The 19,298-nt window shown below is 41.0% G+C and overlaps 1 protein-coding gene across 4 annotated transcripts in view; it reads right to left on the reverse strand.

Annotated features, from left to right (window-relative positions):
- Positions 1–19,298, reverse strand: part of Adgra3 (adhesion G protein-coupled receptor A3) — a 135,663-nt gene that overhangs the window by 74,991 nt on the left and 41,374 nt on the right. For 3 of the 4 annotated variants that reach the window (XR_003378582.1, XR_003378583.1, XM_005366017.3), the window contains exons 4-10: positions 16,793–16,864; positions 14,984–15,055; positions 12,874–13,034; positions 10,504–10,717; positions 5,805–5,969; positions 4,073–4,274; positions 3,178–3,333 (exon numbers count right to left, since the gene is read on the reverse strand). Coding sequence is in view for 2 of the 4 variants with exons in the window: in XM_005366017.3 (XP_005366074.1) it covers positions 3,178–3,333; positions 4,073–4,274; positions 5,805–5,969; positions 10,504–10,717; positions 12,874–13,034; positions 14,984–15,055; positions 16,793–16,864 (1,042 nt within the window). In the remaining 2 variants the exon portion in view is untranslated. Of the gene's footprint in view, positions 1–3,177; positions 3,334–4,072; positions 4,275–5,804; positions 5,970–10,503; positions 10,718–12,873; positions 13,035–14,983; positions 15,056–16,792; positions 16,865–19,298 lie in introns of those variants that run through there. The other variant, XM_026788673.1, reaches the window with a different exon arrangement.

The following is a 19,298-nucleotide window of genomic DNA, read 5'->3' on the forward strand; positions in this document are numbered from 1 at the left end:
AGTCAGCTGGAGCACAGCACTCACAGGAGCCTGGCCCTGGGTGTGATCCTGCTCATACAGTCAGCTGGAGCACAGCAAGGGACTCTAATGCCAAGCGAAACCTGCTCTTTACAAACCTTCTCATCATTGGACACAGTAAATACTGGTTTCTTAAGAAAAACTCTTCCAGTAAATATGGAACACACACTTACACCCAGACAGACAACACTGACTGCCTTTCCATGACCACTAAATGTACCTTTTAGGTCTGTCGGAGTGATATCTTTCAAGTAGCTATCCTGGTACAATGTTCCTGGTTCGGACTGGTGGAAATCAACCATCTTTATAAAAAGGAATCGCCTCAAAATATATTAGCTATGTACAGAAGCGTGTGGGCATACCCACTGCAAAGACCTTGCTGAATAACTGAGAAATTCACTTACCTGCTTGTCCATCTTAGGTATGTGCATCTCAGAGTATCTTAGCATAATCTAATGCATCAGTTGGTACGGGAGAATTGTCTGTATTCTGTCAATCATGTTTTAAATAAATGCTGATTGGCCAGGCAGGAAGTATAGGCAGGAAAACCAGGGAAGTAGAAATAACACAACGAGAACAGGAGAATTCTGGAAAGGAGGAAGTTGTCTGCTATCACTTCTGCCCAGACCACCGAAGCAGCAGGATGTGATCTGCCCCACTGAAAAAGGTACTGAGCCACATGGCTAACATAGATCAAAAAAATGGGTTAATCAAGATGTGAATTTAGCCAGTGAGATGCTAGAGATAATAGGCCAATCAGCTTATAATTTATGGAGACCCATGTGTGATTTTCTTTGGGGCCAAACAGTTGTGGGGTACCGGGCGGGACAAAAACCCCAACAACAAACAGGACTCTCCATGTTACAAACAGTAATTAACTTAAAACACAGTCCTTAACTCCCACGATTTCTATTCAGTACACTAATACACAGTGAAAGGCAACGCCTGCAGTTCCCGAAGGATCACAGGGGACGACAGACACCACATCACAGGGGAATATATTTATACGTCTAGGATTCAAAACCAGGAGTCTATTTTTTTCGTTTTGATTTCTAATAAGTTGACATCACATCTTTTTAGCGAATACTATAAGCTTTACTACATTATCCAAAAATTGACAGACATAGCCTCCAAGTTAAGTGTTCAGAGAAGTAACTGAAGCCCGGCAGAGTTTTGGAAAGGGCATCCTTAGATTGGGATAGCGCTGACAGACAGAAAGTCAGGAGGTTAGACCCATGGTGCTGTCTAATAAATGCCTTCTGAGATGAGAAAATTTCATAATCCTGTAAAACCAGACCCAAGCTTTGAAACCACTACACAACATGAATTCTTGTACTTGTGTGTAGAAACTCTGTAGGCTAAAGGGGACCGATGCCATCCTAGGCCCATGGTAACTATTACGTAGTTACCCAACAAGATGCTGCCACCTGCGACATGGAGGTAACACTATACATCACAAGCACCAGGCAACAGTTATTTAATCCATGGTGCCATTCACTGTTGTCTACAAGAAGGTTACATTTATGATTACTGCTGTCTGTCTACACTATCCAAGTGTGAATGCGTGCCCTAGTGTGTGTAGGGGGAGGGCACACAGAGGACAGTCTTTAGCTGTTTCTCCCTCCTTCTGCCTAGTTATGGGTTCCAGGTATCAACCCGGTTTACAATGCCAGCAGTTCCACCTGCTGAGCCATCTCACAGGCCTGCACGTTGCTCTTTCCAAGGTGAGCATGGAAAAGCAGTTCTGCACATTTGCGTACAGCACAGGAGGAATACAGTTATCATGTTGCAGTGTTCACATTCCAAACACCACGGTAATTATTGTGCTAACTCGAAGCACTCCACTTTCAGGAAGCAGGAGCAATCATGTGGGCAGCTACCCTGTGATTATCAGCACCAGCAAAGAGTAAGAGCACCAGTCAGTTTCTTCCAGGGTTAGCAAAACTTCCCCCAGCGGGAAGCGGCCCTTGCCAAAAGCACGGGACAGTTTGTTTGAAAACCAGGGTCTATGAGTTCAGACAACCACGGTGCAACAGTCTCAGTCTCCAGCAAACCTGCCTGTTACCCGAGTTCCATTTATATACATATACCATTTCCCCTCCTTCATTAACTATTCCCTACCAAGTAAACGCCAAATCTCCTAGGGACAGACTCACAACTTACTAGCAGCATCCAAGATTAGAAAATGCTAAGAGAAAAAAAACAGGAAAATCCTTGCAATGAACCTGGGGTATCATCCATAAAGAAATATACAGACTCTGTTTAGCTAGCAAGTTCCCTGCAGTTACACGAGATAGGACGAGGCTGGAAGTGAAGGAGGTACTGCAAAACACACTTCTGGATCCTTCGTGAGGACTCCCATGGCCTGTGTGCAGCTCAGCCCCAGCCTAACAGTGTGCACTGATACGCCACTTCATTTTCAAGAGGCTTCAGTTCACACTGGGCCTAAGCTCTTTCTGCCCACCTTCAAATCCATCTTAGTTAAATGGCTGCATCTCAGGAGAAACAGCATAAATAGTTCTTAAAGAGCTCAAAACCACAATTTAAGGAAACTTTATTTGTGCCTCAATAATTAAATAACTTTTTATTGGCTGCTCTGGAAATCTGGGCTCCCCCCCCCACAAGGAATGCCATGCTAGCAAACTTACCATAGTTTTAATGTGTCCTATTTAAATACACACTCATACAAGTTGTATTATGTCTACAGGTGCCACGGTATTTCCTGTGTGTACACAGAAGTTCCTCGGCAGCCCTCACTTCTGGTACACAGGGAAAGCAATAAGCAGTTCCAAACAAGGCCCAGTTGACTAAAACAGAAAGAGGGGCATGTGGCTGCACAGACAGTGGGAATTCCAGACACTACAAGAAGAATCTGGCTAACACGCAAGATGGTGGAGGCTGCGGTCCCACTTCCTCGGCTATTTATGGCTCCTCGGTGTCTAAGAGCTAACAGCTCCCCTCCATCTCCCAGATACACAGGTCCTAATCACTACTGGCACATGAAGATTCTCAAGGACAAGTCTGGAAATCAAAAAGTGTATAGAGTTCAAATACAGAAAACATAAACCAACCCTGAAAAGAAGCACCCAGCTAGGTCTCTCTCATCAGAGCTTGCCACTGGCTGAAATGCACGCTGCAAGTCTGAACTTAGGAACATACCTCTTTTGATTTTTCCTCTTTGGTAAATCTTCCAAACTTTTCTATCATTTCAGCCACAAATATAACATCCATTTTGTCAGAAAAGTTGGCCGCCTCCACCGTGTAAGCCAGCAGCTGGCGAGCTGTTGCTATGGCATTTGTAAGATTGAGGGGCATCTATGGAAAAAGGCAAAGAACTGTACATAAGGACTAACGTTGATATCATTAACTGTCCTGCAAAATCTTCCAAGGAATTAAAACCCATAGATGTCTCAAATGATTTTTTAAATTCAAGAGAAAGATATATTTTGACAAAAAGAAAAACAAAAAAAATTAAACTCAGACATAAAGTAATACCTAGAGACACTCTAGGCTAACATACAGCCCTATTGACCCTTTGCTTATCCAGATAAAACACAACACCCCCCACCCCCACCACCCATTGTTCAGAAAAGCCATTCGCAGTTCTCCAGCTGCGAGTGGTGGATAAAGCTGGAACCACTTCTGTAGTCCTGATCTCTGTGCTTTGGAGCACGGCCGGGGGTGTCGTTCAGCTAATTTACTGACTGATACTCTGAGAGCAGAAAAGGTAAGCTGCAACTGAGGAGCAGAGAAAACACCCAACACAGACACCAAAACCTGGCCAGGGGAGGTTAAAGGGGACACACAGAAGCAGTGGCAATGAGACCAGCCGAGAATTCTAGGCGATCCCTTCTGACAGGGGGCTTATGGAGATATATAACGAGAAACCCAGATATGTCTGGGACTCTGAATGGTCCAGCAGTAGTAGGGAAAAGATGGGATACCACAGAACACCCTGGTCCCAAAGATATAAAAGAATGTACACCTAACACTCACTATCTGGCATTTAAAAAAATACTGTATTTCATCAGCAACCCAGATGAACCAGAATTACCTGATTAAACATATACAGAACTCGGGTGACGTCGTTTGCATACTGGCAGCGAGAATAATCATCATCTGCCCAAAAGCCCCCTCTGTCACACCTGCGCCATGCCTTCCGTTCATCCTGTGTGCTTCCCGGGTAGATCCCACTGCCATGAATGTTCCGGCTACACTGAAGATACGCTGTGATGCCTGCCAGCGTCCTGGGCCATCTACACAGGTGGAAACAAAACCGTCTAAGAAAACCTAGCATGGCAGAGGTTAATAAGGCTGGGAATGGCGCGGGGGGAGGGGAGGGACTGAGACATGAATATGATCGCAGAGAAAAATCACAAAGAAACAAAGTCCTGGGAGAGTAAAGATCACAATACTTATTAAAGTTACTACAGAACCATTTATTCAGTCTATCACCTGAGAGTATTTTGACAGCATAACACAGTAAAATAATTTTTCTAAAATAAAAATCTAAATGCCACTAGCAATGTTCAAGGTAATTATATCACAGCCATGTATCACATTATATTCCTGTTTAATCAATGTTATTATATCTTTGGAATTATAGAACAAATATGGTAAGATTCTTGCTCAATGAAAACAGAATTTGGTCTTTTGGACAAGGAGGGCCAGGAAATGTGAAGAGAGAAGATGCCATCACAGGTCCTTCAGGACAACCCTGAGAAAACACTATTTGCACAACTGATGCTATCCGTGGCTGCTTGGCCACGGGAGGGGTAAACTCCTGTGATCTGCTGAACGAAGTGTGACTGGCTGTGGTTACACTGCAGGCTTAGCTGAAACTCTGCTTCCCTCCTACAGTCTGGGAAGTTTGTGCTGAGCTAAGTAGAGAGAGACTAAAGACCAGCACTCAATAGCAGGCTTGGTGCTAGTCTCAGAGGGGTGTTCCTGGGTGGAAACACAGCACGATGGGTACCGGCTGCCTTCTGAGTCTGCTGGAGAAGTCACTGTGTGTGCTTTACCCACGGATTCCTGCAGAACCGGCCTATCCCTTATCATTAAGCTCCAACTATTTCTACACAGAGATCCTATACTAAGGTTTCACATACGAGACCTTGAAGTGAATTTCCGACACCTCCATCACAGTATTCAATAGAATTTATCAGTAAAAAGTTACTCGCCAGGAGTCACTCCAACCTGGCGCATCGCCTGTCAGAGCTGGGAGAAAGCTTTGTATCTGAACTGTTTTTTTTTTTTTTCTCAAATCGAAAATGAAGTTGTGCATACTTAATACAAATTATAACTGATGTGTAGCAGCGGAACTGCTGAGAGATCACTCATATCAACATAGAAACCATGATCAAAAACTCCATAAACAAATCAAGCAACAAGCAAACGACTTTAACACAGCGGTGGTTTAATGCTGCAATACCTTAAGGAGAATCAGAAGATACATAATTCATTAATCAATTAAGCATGGAATACACTCAAGAATTGAATGAAAGACAAAACCCAACATAAATGTAAAACACGATTACTTGATAAAAGAAGTTGAACGTCACAAAATTAACAAATGTAGCACTTTACACTTTCAAGTACTAATAGATAGAGCGCAATGCTCGTGAAAGACTTATTCAGTGGCATTAATGAATGCTCACACACACACACACACACACACACACACATTTATCAAGTTTTACTCCTGAGGATGAGCAACCAATTATGTGTTTGAGAACGCAAAGCTCTGGAGCAAACCAGCCTTTCCCAGTGTTTTCCATGCCACTGACCTGAAATCACCTTTGTTGTTCACAACCCTCTCTGGTGGACAGTACTGGGCAGAGCTTTCTAATACCACAATATCAACAGTTCTTGTGTTATTTCCACGTTTGGTCTGAACATGACAGCCCCAATTTCCAGTAGATCCAGCCTGAATATTTGAAAGGGTTAGGGCGCTGCAGAAAAAAAAAAAAAAGGAAAAAAAATGTTAAAAAGAGAAAAGCATTAGTGTCCTACAGATAAAGCAGTGCCACGAGAGGAGCAGGAGCAGAGCACAATGGTTCATAACACAAAGGGATTCCAGAAGCACGATGGGACACAGACCAGCCAGCCCAGAGGTGGAAACACTGTTGGAAGTCACACCTTTTCAAAATTCCAAACAAAAAAGGACCATTAGGAAGTGGTTTTTTAAAAATGAATATGTAAGGGGACACAGCTGGAGAGATGGAACTCAAACAGTTAAGAGCACTTGCTCACAAACCAACTGTAACTCCCAGTGTCAGATGGTCTAATGACCTCTTCTGGTCTGCAAGGGTACTGCATGCACATGGCGAACATATGTACATGGAGGCAAAGCACTCACACACATATAAATCAATCAATCAATCAATCAGTCAATCATGTGTTTAACAGAAAATACTGTGTCAAAAAAGACTATGCAGAAAAACAAGTCGATCAGTAGGTAAAGGTGTGTGCACCATGCTGGATGACTTTAGTTTTGAGTCCCAGAACCCATCTGTAGCAAGAGAGAATCGAATTGCTGCAAAGTCTTCTGACTTCTACATGCACAGTGTGACATTCATATAAGAATACATGTGCATATGCTGAATAAATGTAAGTCTCAGAAACGATTAGTAAATGGCCAATTAGTGATTCCTAAAGAAGTATCTATGGGAAGCCATGCTTCTCCTTAGAGCTGTATGTCTCCATAATGGTCAGTAAATTTCCATCTCAATATGAAATCATAATTCTCTAATATAAACCTATTAATTAAAGACCAAGTGTCAAAGCCTTCAATTAACCTCCTTTCCTCTATATGATCCACCATACTTTGCTGTTATGTAGACACAAATGAAAAGAAATAATTAGACATAAAGCATGTATCATCTTAATTAACTTATCAAATTATGTATGTCTGGAAGTGAATACACATTTGCCTGGTCTCCTAAATCATCAAGGGCTAGCTAGCATTCCAATAAAGACTCTGAGGCACTGTTACATTCTGAATCATCAAAGAAAATGAATATTAGCTTCCCTAAGTTAAGAAACAAGTCAACAGCTGCAATAAATATTTTAATGATGAGTGACATAAAAAGGAAAATGCTTTATTAAATCATCATCAATCCAAAGATTCTATGTTGTGCAGCTATACTGAACTAGGATGAAATACACAGAAATTGTGGTGATAAAAACTCTACATAATCCAGGTTGCAAGATCAGCTCAAATGCCTTCAGTATGACATTCCTTTACTATGTACCTAATCCTCAGAAAAAAAATGTCTGGTAGTTCCAACCGGTAAGACAAATGTCAAAACTGAGCATAGTCAACCACAGTGGCAAACCCCTGTAATTTCAACACAGAGGAGCTGAGACAGGAGCATCACAAGGCCAGCCTAAGCTCATAAAAACAACAAAAATATCCTATGTATCTACATGCTAATAAATTAATAGTTTGGCCACTTGAAACACAGTTTAAAAAATAAAATTAAAACTTAAACAAAAAATTAAATTTTTAACTTATCTTTAAATAAACACTAAGATTCCACAGGGGATGTGACTGCCTGCCAGCCACTCTGAAAATAATTATATCTCAGAGTCTAATTAGGCAAAAGACACTCTTTTCTTCTGTGATTTTGACACAGTACTCACTGGATCACAACTGCCTAAAGGCCCACATCTCAAAACATGGTACCATCAAAAGGGACATGACACATTTTGATGAGGACACAGTGCTGTACTAGCAGCTGGCACCCTGTGTGTCCAACAAATGCCACTGCCTCAGAGGACTAATGTGCGTCCTGGTGTAGGTGGTACCTTTCTGGGAATCACGAAACTATATACTATGCAAAAGTTTTTGTGGATAATTTTTAACAGTGCTTTCAATGTCTAAAAGCATCCACTGGATTAAAAGTCCCAGGAATCTTCCAGACAGCAGGTCTGGAAACAGGAGATTCAAGAAGAAAGGCGCAGCTTGAGTTTCCTCTTGTAAGAAAACTACAACAATCAAGTCTTACAGATGAAGGATGGGTGACATCAAGAGACCTACAAGGAATCAATAAGCTTCAGCCTCACCCTCTTCAACAACCATGTGTTTCCTTTCTCTACACCTTCTGGGGTAAAGGGATGCTCCATCTTCATATGAAACATTGTCATGTCAGTCAAGTGTTTCTACCAAGAAAAATGGTAGGCCAAGTAGTTTCTCCTAGAATTAATGTTTTGTGCTACTGTAAAAGAGATTTATATATACTTTAAGCATGATGTTGGAAACAGATTTATAAAGTAAATCCACTTTAGTCATACAACTTAGACTTTTAAATTAACCAAAGCTCTTTGTATATAAAAGAATCTATTATGTTTAAAGTTTTGTTGTTGTGTTGTGTCAATTATTGCTTATTTATACAATAAACTCCCTAACAATGTACAATTAGATGAGTTTTGACATATGTATATGCCTGTGTAATTATCACCACAGTAAAGACAGTATAACAATGAATACATCATTTCTTAAAATTAACAGCACCCCTAATAAGGAGTTCAGAAGCTAAGGCAGAGCCCATATTAAGCTTCTTCCTGCAGTCGGCAGCCACAGCTCTGAACACATTAATGAAGTGTAAGTATGTGGATTCTGTTCTAGGATACACAAAAAGTTGAGCAAAAGCAGACAGAAACTAAAGACGATTTATTTTTTTTTTTTGATGGAGGAAGAAGGGATTGGCAATGGGAAATAATGGCTTTGGCCCAAGGCTCCTGTAACACCAGAAATACACAACTTTTGGAGCCTGAAAAAAATAGAATACCAGAGTAAAAGTAAAAGTTGAGATGTCTTACACAGGAATATATTCAAGGGCTGTGGATGGAGCTCCATGAAGAGTATTTCCCTAGCATGTGTGCAGCCATGCGTTTAAACCCCAGAGACACCTGCACTAAACACGCATGAATTTCAGTCACCACCTCCAGAGACACAGAGCCAGAAGCGGGAGGTTAGCCAAGCTAACTGTCCAGCCAAGTAAAATTTCATTCTCCTAAGAGGAATATAACAGAACCAGAAGAATGGAGTCATGGAATATGCTCCATGACGAGAGTGTAAATATTTTAGATTCTGTGAGCTAAGAAGCAATACAAACATGATATTCCATAAATGCTTACATAATCATTTGAAATGTGACTGCTGAAAAATGTCAATTCTCAGTGGGCCAGAGTAAGCCGCAATTTGAACTTTATCAATATTTTCTTCATCACACATTTATAATAAAATCAGGGGTTTAACCCAACATGATTACTGTACAAATACTTTTTAAAACTATATTCATGGTGTAGGAGTGCCTTCTGTTTGTGTGTTGCTTTCATTGGTTGGTTAACGAATAAAAAAAAAAAACTGACTTGGCCTAGTTGATAGGGCAGAACTTAGGTAGGTGGAGAAGACAGAACTGAATTCTGGTTGAAAGAAATCAGAGTCACAGAGAAGTCATGGATCCTCCGCCTCAGACAGATGCTGGTTAGAATCTTGCCGGTAAGCCACAGTCATGTGGCAATACACCGATTAATAGAAATGGGTAAAACTGAGATGTGAGAGTTAGCCAATAAGAGGCTAGAGATAATGGGCCAGGCAGTGATTTAATTAATACAATTTCTGTGTTTTTATTTCAGGTGTAAGCTACCCGGGCAGCCGGGATGAACAAGCAGGCCCTCATCCTTACAACATATTCAAAAAAAAAAAAAAGTAGTCAGGAGTGATAACCCCTCCCATGCAAGACAACTCAGATACTGGAGTTGGAGAGCAAGAGTGTAGAAGCATCTATTCTAAACATTAGAAGACATAAAATGAAAATATGCTTCCAGGAAAGAGGTACAGGTTTTCAAAAAAGAAACTGTTAAATAAAAAAAAATGCATTCCTAAAATTCCCCGAGTTGATTTTAGGTTCAAAGAACCGTCTTTCTCAGCAAGTTTCTCCCAGCATCCTTGCCTTGGCTGAGTGGAAACTGCATCTTACTCTAGCAAAAATTCCAGCCAAACTCTAGGCAGGCAAGTAGGCAGTGAGCAAGCCAAGGAGAGAGAACAAAGAGGATCTCTCATTCCCAGGACTCCCGAGTGATAGTACACACAATTTTAAGCTGTTTTTATACTTTATTGAGTTCATTCAGACTAACAAGCCATGGGGCTGACAGCTCAGAATTATACTCTTACACTAACAGTAAGTAGGTGGGAAGATAAAGTATCTTAAAACATAGCATTAATCAGAGGATGAAGTAGTGGAAGTGTGGTGATTCCTCAAAGAGAAATAAAAGTTTAGCAGCAGAAATGGTTAGCAATTAGGTTTGGCACTAAAAGTTTACATTTTCCTCTTAAAACTTTAAAGAAAAAGACTTCGACTTTTAGTGCTTCTCTTTTATATTCAGCTTTTTCTTCCAAAACCGAATGAGGAGATGGTTAATTAATTTCCAGTTAAGCACTGCAACTCCCAAAGGGTAACAAACCCAGGGACACTGTACCTCGCAATCAAGGAGCAGTTGTGAATCATGTTTTTCTCCACAAAGATCCCTTGAGACTCATCAGTCTCGACGATGCGCCCATCCTGATACCACAGCACTTGCATGTCCTGGTCTATGTATGACGCCATGCACTGGAAAGGCAGGCTATCTCCTTCAAACACAACCTGGCGATGGGATGGCGTCATGTAGAAAGATGGCAGTTCAAGGGGAGGATCTAGAGAGAGAGAAACAAAGAACAGAGTGAACGAAAGCTAAAGCAATTCACGCACTACCTTTAAGAAGCTAGAGATGCTCTGTGGAAATTGACAAAAACAGAAGCACAAACATTCCTCAGGACCAGCAGTCTAATGCTAGTACCAATGTGACTACTGAATCAAATCATAGCAATGTGCTCCCAGGGTCCCAGGGTCATGTCCTGGAAACTTGGTACCCAGTACAGCAATGGACAAGATGATGAGTCTCCTGGGAGGGTATGAGGGCACTAGAGGTGCTGCCCTTGGAAACTGGTCTCCTGGATCGAGTTGATGAGAATGAGCTGGTATAGCAGCCAGAGCCTGACTCCTAACAGTGTGGCCTTCTGTTTGAGATGTCATCTACTCCCATCATGATGCCATTATCATGAGGCCTTCATCATAAGCCAAAACCCTACAGAAGCATGATCTTGACCCTCAATCCAAAACTGAACTAGTAAACCTCTCTTATTTAGAATGTTACTCAACTTTGCATATTTTGTTATAACAGAAACAAAGTAACACAAATAGATCGCGAATGGGAACAAAGCTGAAAATGGAACCATCTGACATTCATGTCCTGTATTCAGAACCCCTCCTTTCCAGGGATGTCCTTAGCACCACCCGACAAACACAGAAGCAAAGAAAGGCCAAATCACAAGGTGCTGAGGCCTAGAGACCGGAGCTGGGGGAGAATAAATGCTTCTGGCTATCATTTTAAGACACATTTTTGAAGATCATATTTCCTTGGATTAAAATGCTTTCTTCTGCCTATAAAGTTATGCATATAGTAGAAAATATTAAAACATTTGAAGAAAAATTAAAAAAAATAAGTCCCTTATTTCAATCACTATTTAAAAAGATTACAACTCCTTCCAGTATCAGAAAAAGGGATTTTATATGTGTGTGTGTGTGTAAAAGAATACAAATACTACTGATTCATTAAAGACCTTAAAATACTTAGTTCATTAATCTAACACAATTCTGCTGTCAGCAGTAATGTGTGGAAATCAAAATTAAAAATATGCGAAAATATATACAAAGAAATTAATCACTGTGTTATTAATGAAGTGGGAAATTATTAACAAGCTAAAAATGCAGCTGGGAGAAAGCAGTTACATGACAGTTACGGCTCCAAAATGCACCAGCGGGCTCTGCGTTATACAAAGAAGTAAGCGTACGCTATTTTAACTTTCAGAAAGTTAGCTTTAGGAATATGATGGCATTTTTTTTTTTTACAAAATACAGGAAAAGGTACAGAAGTCAAACACTAAGCTCTCAACACCAGCCGTTCGTGAACAGCCTGAAAGCAGACACGCAGTTTGTTCTTTCTGAGTTTTCTCTTTCACATTCAGAGAACATTTCTTGACTGTAAAATGACAATACTATTGGTAATAAAGAGAAAAGGGAAAAGACGAGATCATTTATTTCATGTCCATCATGTGTCACATTCAGTTCCTATTGTGCATTTTATCATTTTACACACAGTAATTGTGCTGTTTCTCTCATGTCTGCAGACACTTGCAAGAATATCATGACTTTTCCAATAATTGCATGTTACACACACTGAATAGGTATGCCCAAAGTCATTCAACTATTTCTTTATTATTATGAACTTCAGCATATGTTTATATATATATTCCTTTGATTTCACCCTAAGATATAGACACATACTGCTGAACTGTAGTTCAAAGGTCACATTGTGTGACTAAGGGTGTGACATTAGGACACTGGCCTGTCATGTGCAAGGCTTAGTTTGATTCCCAACACAACAAAAAACAAACTACAAACCACAACCACAAAGGCTCTGATGGAACCCCACTCCTACCAACAAACACTGTGAAAGCATCCTGTGCCTGGATTCCTCTCACCGAGTTCTCCATTTGCCTACTGTAGAACACACGAGCACCCTGCTACTATCTGAAATGGGTTCGCATGAATCAAGCTGTTCAGAACCAAGAACAGCTACCCTGGAGGCCAGTGGAAGAACTGTTCTCTAATCTGGCTAGACTAATCACTGGTTTACACTGAGATTAATTGTTGTGCTGAGATTCTGTCCGAAGAACTTCAGAGTCTGTCAAGAAAAACATGGTAGCAAATCAAACATAGTAAAGTCTCCCCAGTTTGGTTTCTCCCTTACCGCATGTTAACAGCTCCTGCTTCACCCCCGTGACTGGCTGGGCCTGCAGTGACTTAGGATAAACACACCTGGTGTCCCGCACAGTGATGTTCCTCTCCTTTACCCAGCGATGCATCCACAGTATATTACAGTCACACAGAAGGTACTCAGTCTGAAATTCTCTGTAACACACAGATTAGGACAACAGTGAGCAGCATCATGTAGCAGCTGGGCTCTGTACTGGCTCCATTGTGTTGTAACAGTCAACCGTTTTTTTGTGTAAAGCACAAGGCGCAGCCTGTCAACTGGTTATAGTCCGTTTCCAACGCCCTTCTTGTCCAGCACTCCAATACCTCCCACAATCCTAGGACTACTTATGATCAACGTTGAAATAAGTCAACAGAATGACATACTCGTCAGGAATCCTGCTTATCCCTGTTCTATGCACCGTGTCTCCCGACCCTGAGGCCCTTCTTCCGACCGGGTCCTAACCCACCCTATCAAGCCCTTTCCTTTTACTGTAAAACACTTGATAATAATTTGGGATCTTGAAGCCTTCCCAAATTTTACCACATCACTGCCATGTTCTTGTTCTAAATGCTGCCAATTCTACTGCTAATACTGGCAATGAAATAGGAACATAAAGGACTAAAGGACCATTCTGTGGTTACATCCTGGGCATCTGAGTAAACTGTGAGCTCTGAGGTGGGGACCACTTTATGGCACTCTTCTGCTATTCACTGGGAGACTCTACATAGAAAGCAAGACGAACGATACTTTAAAACAGTATGAATGCAGAAACCATGAATTTAACAGAATACTCTAATTTGGCCTTGCCAAAAGATTAAGTTATCAGCCCATTAATGTGACATTCCTTTCACTAAACAACGGCTACCATTATAATGCACAGGATGATGACTCTAGCTAACAGAACTAACTGTGGAGACTATCCCTGCCACCACAGCATATATAATAGAAGCAATGAAGCATCAGTACGAACTCAACCCTATTTGAGTTTAAGGAATGTGAATCTTAAAATAAATCAACAAAGAGCATAGATGAGTACTCTCTAATACACGGCTTGCTAGCACATGGGGTCATCTCATAATTTTAGCCAAAACATCAGGAGAGGAGAAGGATACAGTACAGCACAAAAATAATGAATTTTAAAATATTTTCAAAAGAATGGCTTGATGTATTTCTAATCATAAATTCTGCCATGTAAAAACACTGCCAATGTCTCCCATTTCCTTGATGAAATTACTTCCCAGATTCTTATAACTAAGGCTCAAAAGCAAGGTTATCCTTTGCCATCTTATTTAATGTCAAGGGTGTGGCTTGGTGGTAGAGCACTTGCCTGCACGTGCAAAGGCCGAGGTCTAATTGCCAGCACTGGGGCTATGGGCCAACATATACTGAACAAAGGCATCTGGTAAAAAAACAGTTCCCTAGAAAATGACTCAACCCAATAAATTATACATAATGACAATGTGATAAACAGTTTGACTGTGATTCTAACAAAAATCAGTATAATTTATAGGTTGAAATAGAATAATGATTATCTGGAAACAGAGTTAATTTTCCAACATGATTCCTTTGCAGCCTCTATTTGCGACAGACAAAATAATCTATATAATTACAGAGAACTGTGTGAATGTGATCTTACGTGGAGGGACTTCTCAATAAACATTCCTAGGAATATCAGTAACAAGCTGGACATTTAATGTGGCGCAGAAATTACAGGACAGAATTAAATCCTTTATGTATAAAGTTGTCCCAGAATGAGTCTTTAAGGAGGAATGAATGGGCTATGAATGAGATATACTTTAGGCATTTAGTTAGTCAACAACAAAAACTTCTGGATCTGAAAATTAAGTCATGAGACACAACTGCCACCAGTTCATTCATTTTTACTACAGTTGGGAGGGACACATTCTCAGGTGATGGTCATCTTGGTTTGAAAAATCCCTGAGATTTACCTCACGAGCTTCAGGTCAGATACTAGCTCCCGTAAAAGCAAAAGTTTTGAAAATTTGCGAGACATTTCTCATGAAACCTCTTAAGCTACAAAACCATTGTCTGCCCCCCCCAACTGAATATAAATTAAATACAACAAAGAATTCTTACTTACAAAGACCGCAATGAGCCGAGATAATCAAAAGTTCCTTGAGACAGTGAAGTAAACAAATTCCCTGAAAGGTTTCTAGGGGAAAAGAGGAAATAGGTTCACTTTTTAAAATACTTAGCAAACACATCACTTACTATTTGATATTGTCTCGAACATCCTATGATAGGAACAAAAAGTAATAAGGAATTCATGAAAGTTGCTTGAATTCTTATACAGAAGAGGGGAAGTGTAAATACCTCCTGAGGAGGGCAGTGGTCTTCAGTGTACACAACACATTGTACTAGGCAAAAGCCTTAAAAATACCTTAATGCTAAGTAAGATTCTTCTACCCAGTATCAGGAAAACCTAACATTCCTTATAAATTCCCCACTAGAATGCCTGCACCGATGTTCACTTGGGATCATTCAGAAAAGAAACAAACGTTGAAAGAGTGGTCTTCGTGGTCAGCAGCAACCAACCACACACCAAGACTGAAGACATGTGGGCAGAGTAATAAGCCCTGGGGCTGGGAGGACTCGGTGCACAGGGCAACTAGGACCTCAGATGAGGTCTATCCTCTCTCTTGGCCTGCTGCCAGCCAAATGCTGCACAGGGCAAACAGAGTAAACTCAACAGCAGTAGTGTTATAGTGTGAAATGGGCTGAGCGCTGGCTGCCTGATGACATGCTCAGGAACTAGAGTAAAGACGACACATGTCTTACTTGGGGTAGTGCTTCTGGCAGGTAGAGGTAAAAAATAGGCACCCCATGTTTCTTTAACGTTTGTTTGTTTAAGATAAGGCATTTTTCCATGCATAGGAAAGTATCTTATTTAAAATTTTCCAAATTACGGATATGGCACACAGGTAAAAAGAACAATATGATATTAACTTGTACTGCTGTAATCGTCAAGTTAAAAAGAAAGAAAATGGGCACTCAATATTGGTGGTAAATTTTCAGGATAGACAGAACATGCTCCGTGGGTTTCTAACATTAAAGAAGCATGGTGGTCTTTGGAAAACCTGGCAGCTTCATTCAAAAACCAGGAGATCTGTTCTGTGTACCAGAGACAGATAAATTTAGATTATCTGAGAAGGGGAGATGGGGCAGAACAGAACACAGAAAGGGCACAGGACAGAAGTGTGGGGGTTGTGAATAAGCCAAGCTCTCCTTTGAGGTATGGACTGAATCCTACAGTGTGGGAGGGAGTGCCACCTGTGAAGAGAGGGCAGAAAACGACGGTGGGGGGAGTCACTGACACCCACACAAGGGGTTCCTGGGTTGGGATGGAGTCCTGCTATCCCACAAGCACTAACATTCAGAATCAGTACACAATGGTCTCCAGGGAGATGGCAGGACTGGTGTGGTGAGAAGATATATTATAAGTCCTTAATCTGAAAATCTGAAATCCAACATGCCCCAAAATATTTGAGCTCCATGACAACAGCATGGAAAATTTTATATCATGTGTGTTTCACACAACTGAGCATTTAAAATATTGTGTAAGATTATCTCCAGGCTCTGATTAGGGGGTGATTATGAAAGAGAAAAAATTCTGCATTTCCATTTGCATCTCACCTGCAAAGTCTGTCCTTGTGCACAGAAGATCTCCTCAAGTAGGAAACACTCTGGTCCTAAGCGTGTCTGCTAAGGGATTCTCAACCCATCTTCTGAGGATACAACATCCCATGACCCAGTAGTAAGCCTTCTGTCTCTGTGGCTTTTACAAGGTCTAAAGTTGCTACTTAATTAACATGCCACTGATGTTCAGAAACTCCTCGGTACCTACTGGTTCAAATATCTTAAATTTTCACAGGATAGAAAAGGTACTTACAGCCGAACCAGATTGGTGAGTCCTCGGAAAATGTCTGCGTTCAGACAACCTATTCGGTTGTTTGTCAGGTCCCTAAGGGAAGGGGGAAGGGATGACTTTCTTTAGTTCTCTTAATTAATATAGCTCTGATAGATTCCGATTCGGGTCATGAACATTAACTCCCTTCTCTTCTGCATCCCCCCTCAAGTGAGATACAAACAGCACTCCAGAAAATGGTTCTTGGATTACCTTCCTTCTGGCACACAGGATGCTATTTCATTATATTTCAACCACTTACTCTATGAAATTATTCAAGACAACACTGGAGTAGTAAAACAAGACCCACTCTATCTTACTATGTGCTAGAACTGCTGAGATGCCCTGCAGAGTCAGTCAAGGGAGAGGACCCAGGACGTAGCCCAATCATCAAATCACATTAATAAACATGACTTTTATAACCCCATCCTTTAGATACTCAGACACTCTAAGTAGAAATGATGAGAAGAAACACTAACTTAGTTTTGACCTCACAAATCTGTCATTCACTCTCAAGCCAGATGATTTTAACAACATCTGGATGTTTTTAAAATTCCTAGGGTAACAGCCTAGCCATTCTGACAGCCCACCCTAATGCCTAACGACTCCTAGCACCTGCCGCCCTCGAAATATTTCCTCTGATAAATCTATAAAGTGTCCTCCTTTTTATTTATGCATACTTATTAACTATTATTTATGACGATGTGGGGGAGCAAGCATAAGCACAAAGCACCCAAGTGACACAGCATCACGTGGAGGTTGACGGACAACTTTCGGGAGGCGGTTCTTTCCTTCCAGGCTGTGTCCGTGGATGGAACTCACGTAAGGCTTGCCCGACAAGGGCTTTGCCTGTGGAGCCCTCTCACTGGCCCTGTGAAACTCTAGCTAATACGTGTATTGCTTCTGTGCTCTCTTACTGAAATTCACACCTGGAACAAGGAACACGCCAGAGTTTCCATTTAACCAGGGTGCTAGTGAAAACTGTGTAGAAAGGCAATTTCAAACTTTTCCCCGGCATGGCTGGCACGCCTTTCAATCTTTGTTTCTAACTCTGGGGGAAAAAAAAAAAGCCTGTGATGAATCATTCCTGTTATCAGTTGTTACACTCTGAGTAACTGAATTCACTTAGAATATTATGGAGAAATTAGAAACTTCTGTAAACCAAAATCTCAAAAATACTCTTCTATTTCTTCTAAAGTCCACATGATTTTCCAACACAAACAACATCCTTTGCTACACTTTGAGCTGCACTATAAAAAGGGGGGGGGGGTGGTAGAGTGCTCATTTCCAAATAAAAGCTGCTAAATCCACAACACAAAACACATGCATTTGACGATAAATTCAAAGCACGGAGCATGAAACCTGGGTCCCTCCTCCGTGAGTTTGCCCCTATGCATTCCAAGGCCACCCTAAGTTATACAGCAGAACAGGATGTTTTAGTTCTGGTTTCCCTCTTTTATGGCTAAAGTAACCTTAAGCCACACGAAGCTTGCTCTCGGCTTGGGTAGCTCAAGCTCCTTACAATCTTAAAGCCAAGCATTTAATCATGTGGGATTTTTTAAAGTGGATTTTCCTTTTATTTCTAGGTTTTGCAGTTTAAGAAAATGAGGTATCATCTTGTGGGCTGTTGCTTGAACAAGCGTGTTTCGGTCCTATTCATTATCCTAGCTCCACTTCTTCTGAGCTTTAAGTGATGTAATTACCATTGACTCTTTGGGAAACAATTTCATTATAGCTTCCCCTACTTAAATGGAATTTAGGTATTGATAATGAGTTTTCATTTCGATTGAGGATCAACTTAAATTCGTTGAGAAAGCAAAGAAGAAAGTGTGAATGGGTTCGAGTTTCAACTACTCCTGGTAGTTTATCTTTCTAAAGCCACTAAATCTTCCTGATTTCAATTATCTATAACTACAGACCAAAGCATGGACACTGACAAACACTTTGTGTGGCCACTGAAATGAATGACCTGAAGCTTTGCAAGAAAGAGAGTCTGGGTCTATAAAAAAAAAAAAAAACTAGCAGCAGTTAACTACTAACTACAGGGCTATCTTTCCATCCCACTAAGTCCCACGTAGGACTCCTTCATCTGCAAGCTGCACGCCGTAAGCGCAATTACAAGTCAGCTGCTTGGAATTAAGAATGTATTTGCTGGCAGGAAGAAGACTGTAAATGGCAATTACCTTCCAAGACAGGAACACCAGAAGAGCACTTACTGTGCAAAGCAATGCAAGCAGGCTAAGGCAGAACCCTGCACAATTACCAGCAATTAACTTAAACGCTACTGAACAAGATTGTTAAACTTTTAGATGGAGGTACTTGAGACATTATTTAGGATAAGGAACTAAAGCAGGAGCCAGAAGTTTGCTGAAAACGTGAAAACGTTGTCACCGAACTGTCTTTTACTGACAGCCTACTTCCGCTGGCCTGTATCTTGGCATGGAGGTGTTTTGTTTTTGTTTTTTTTTTTTTTTGGTTTTTCGAGACAGGG

The sequence above is a fragment of the Microtus ochrogaster genome, unplaced genomic scaffold (genome assembly GCF_000317375.1).
Source record: "Microtus ochrogaster isolate Prairie Vole_2 unplaced genomic scaffold, MicOch1.0 UNK5, whole genome shotgun sequence".
In the NCBI taxonomy this organism is placed as follows: Eukaryota; Metazoa; Chordata; class Mammalia; order Rodentia; family Cricetidae; genus Microtus; species Microtus ochrogaster.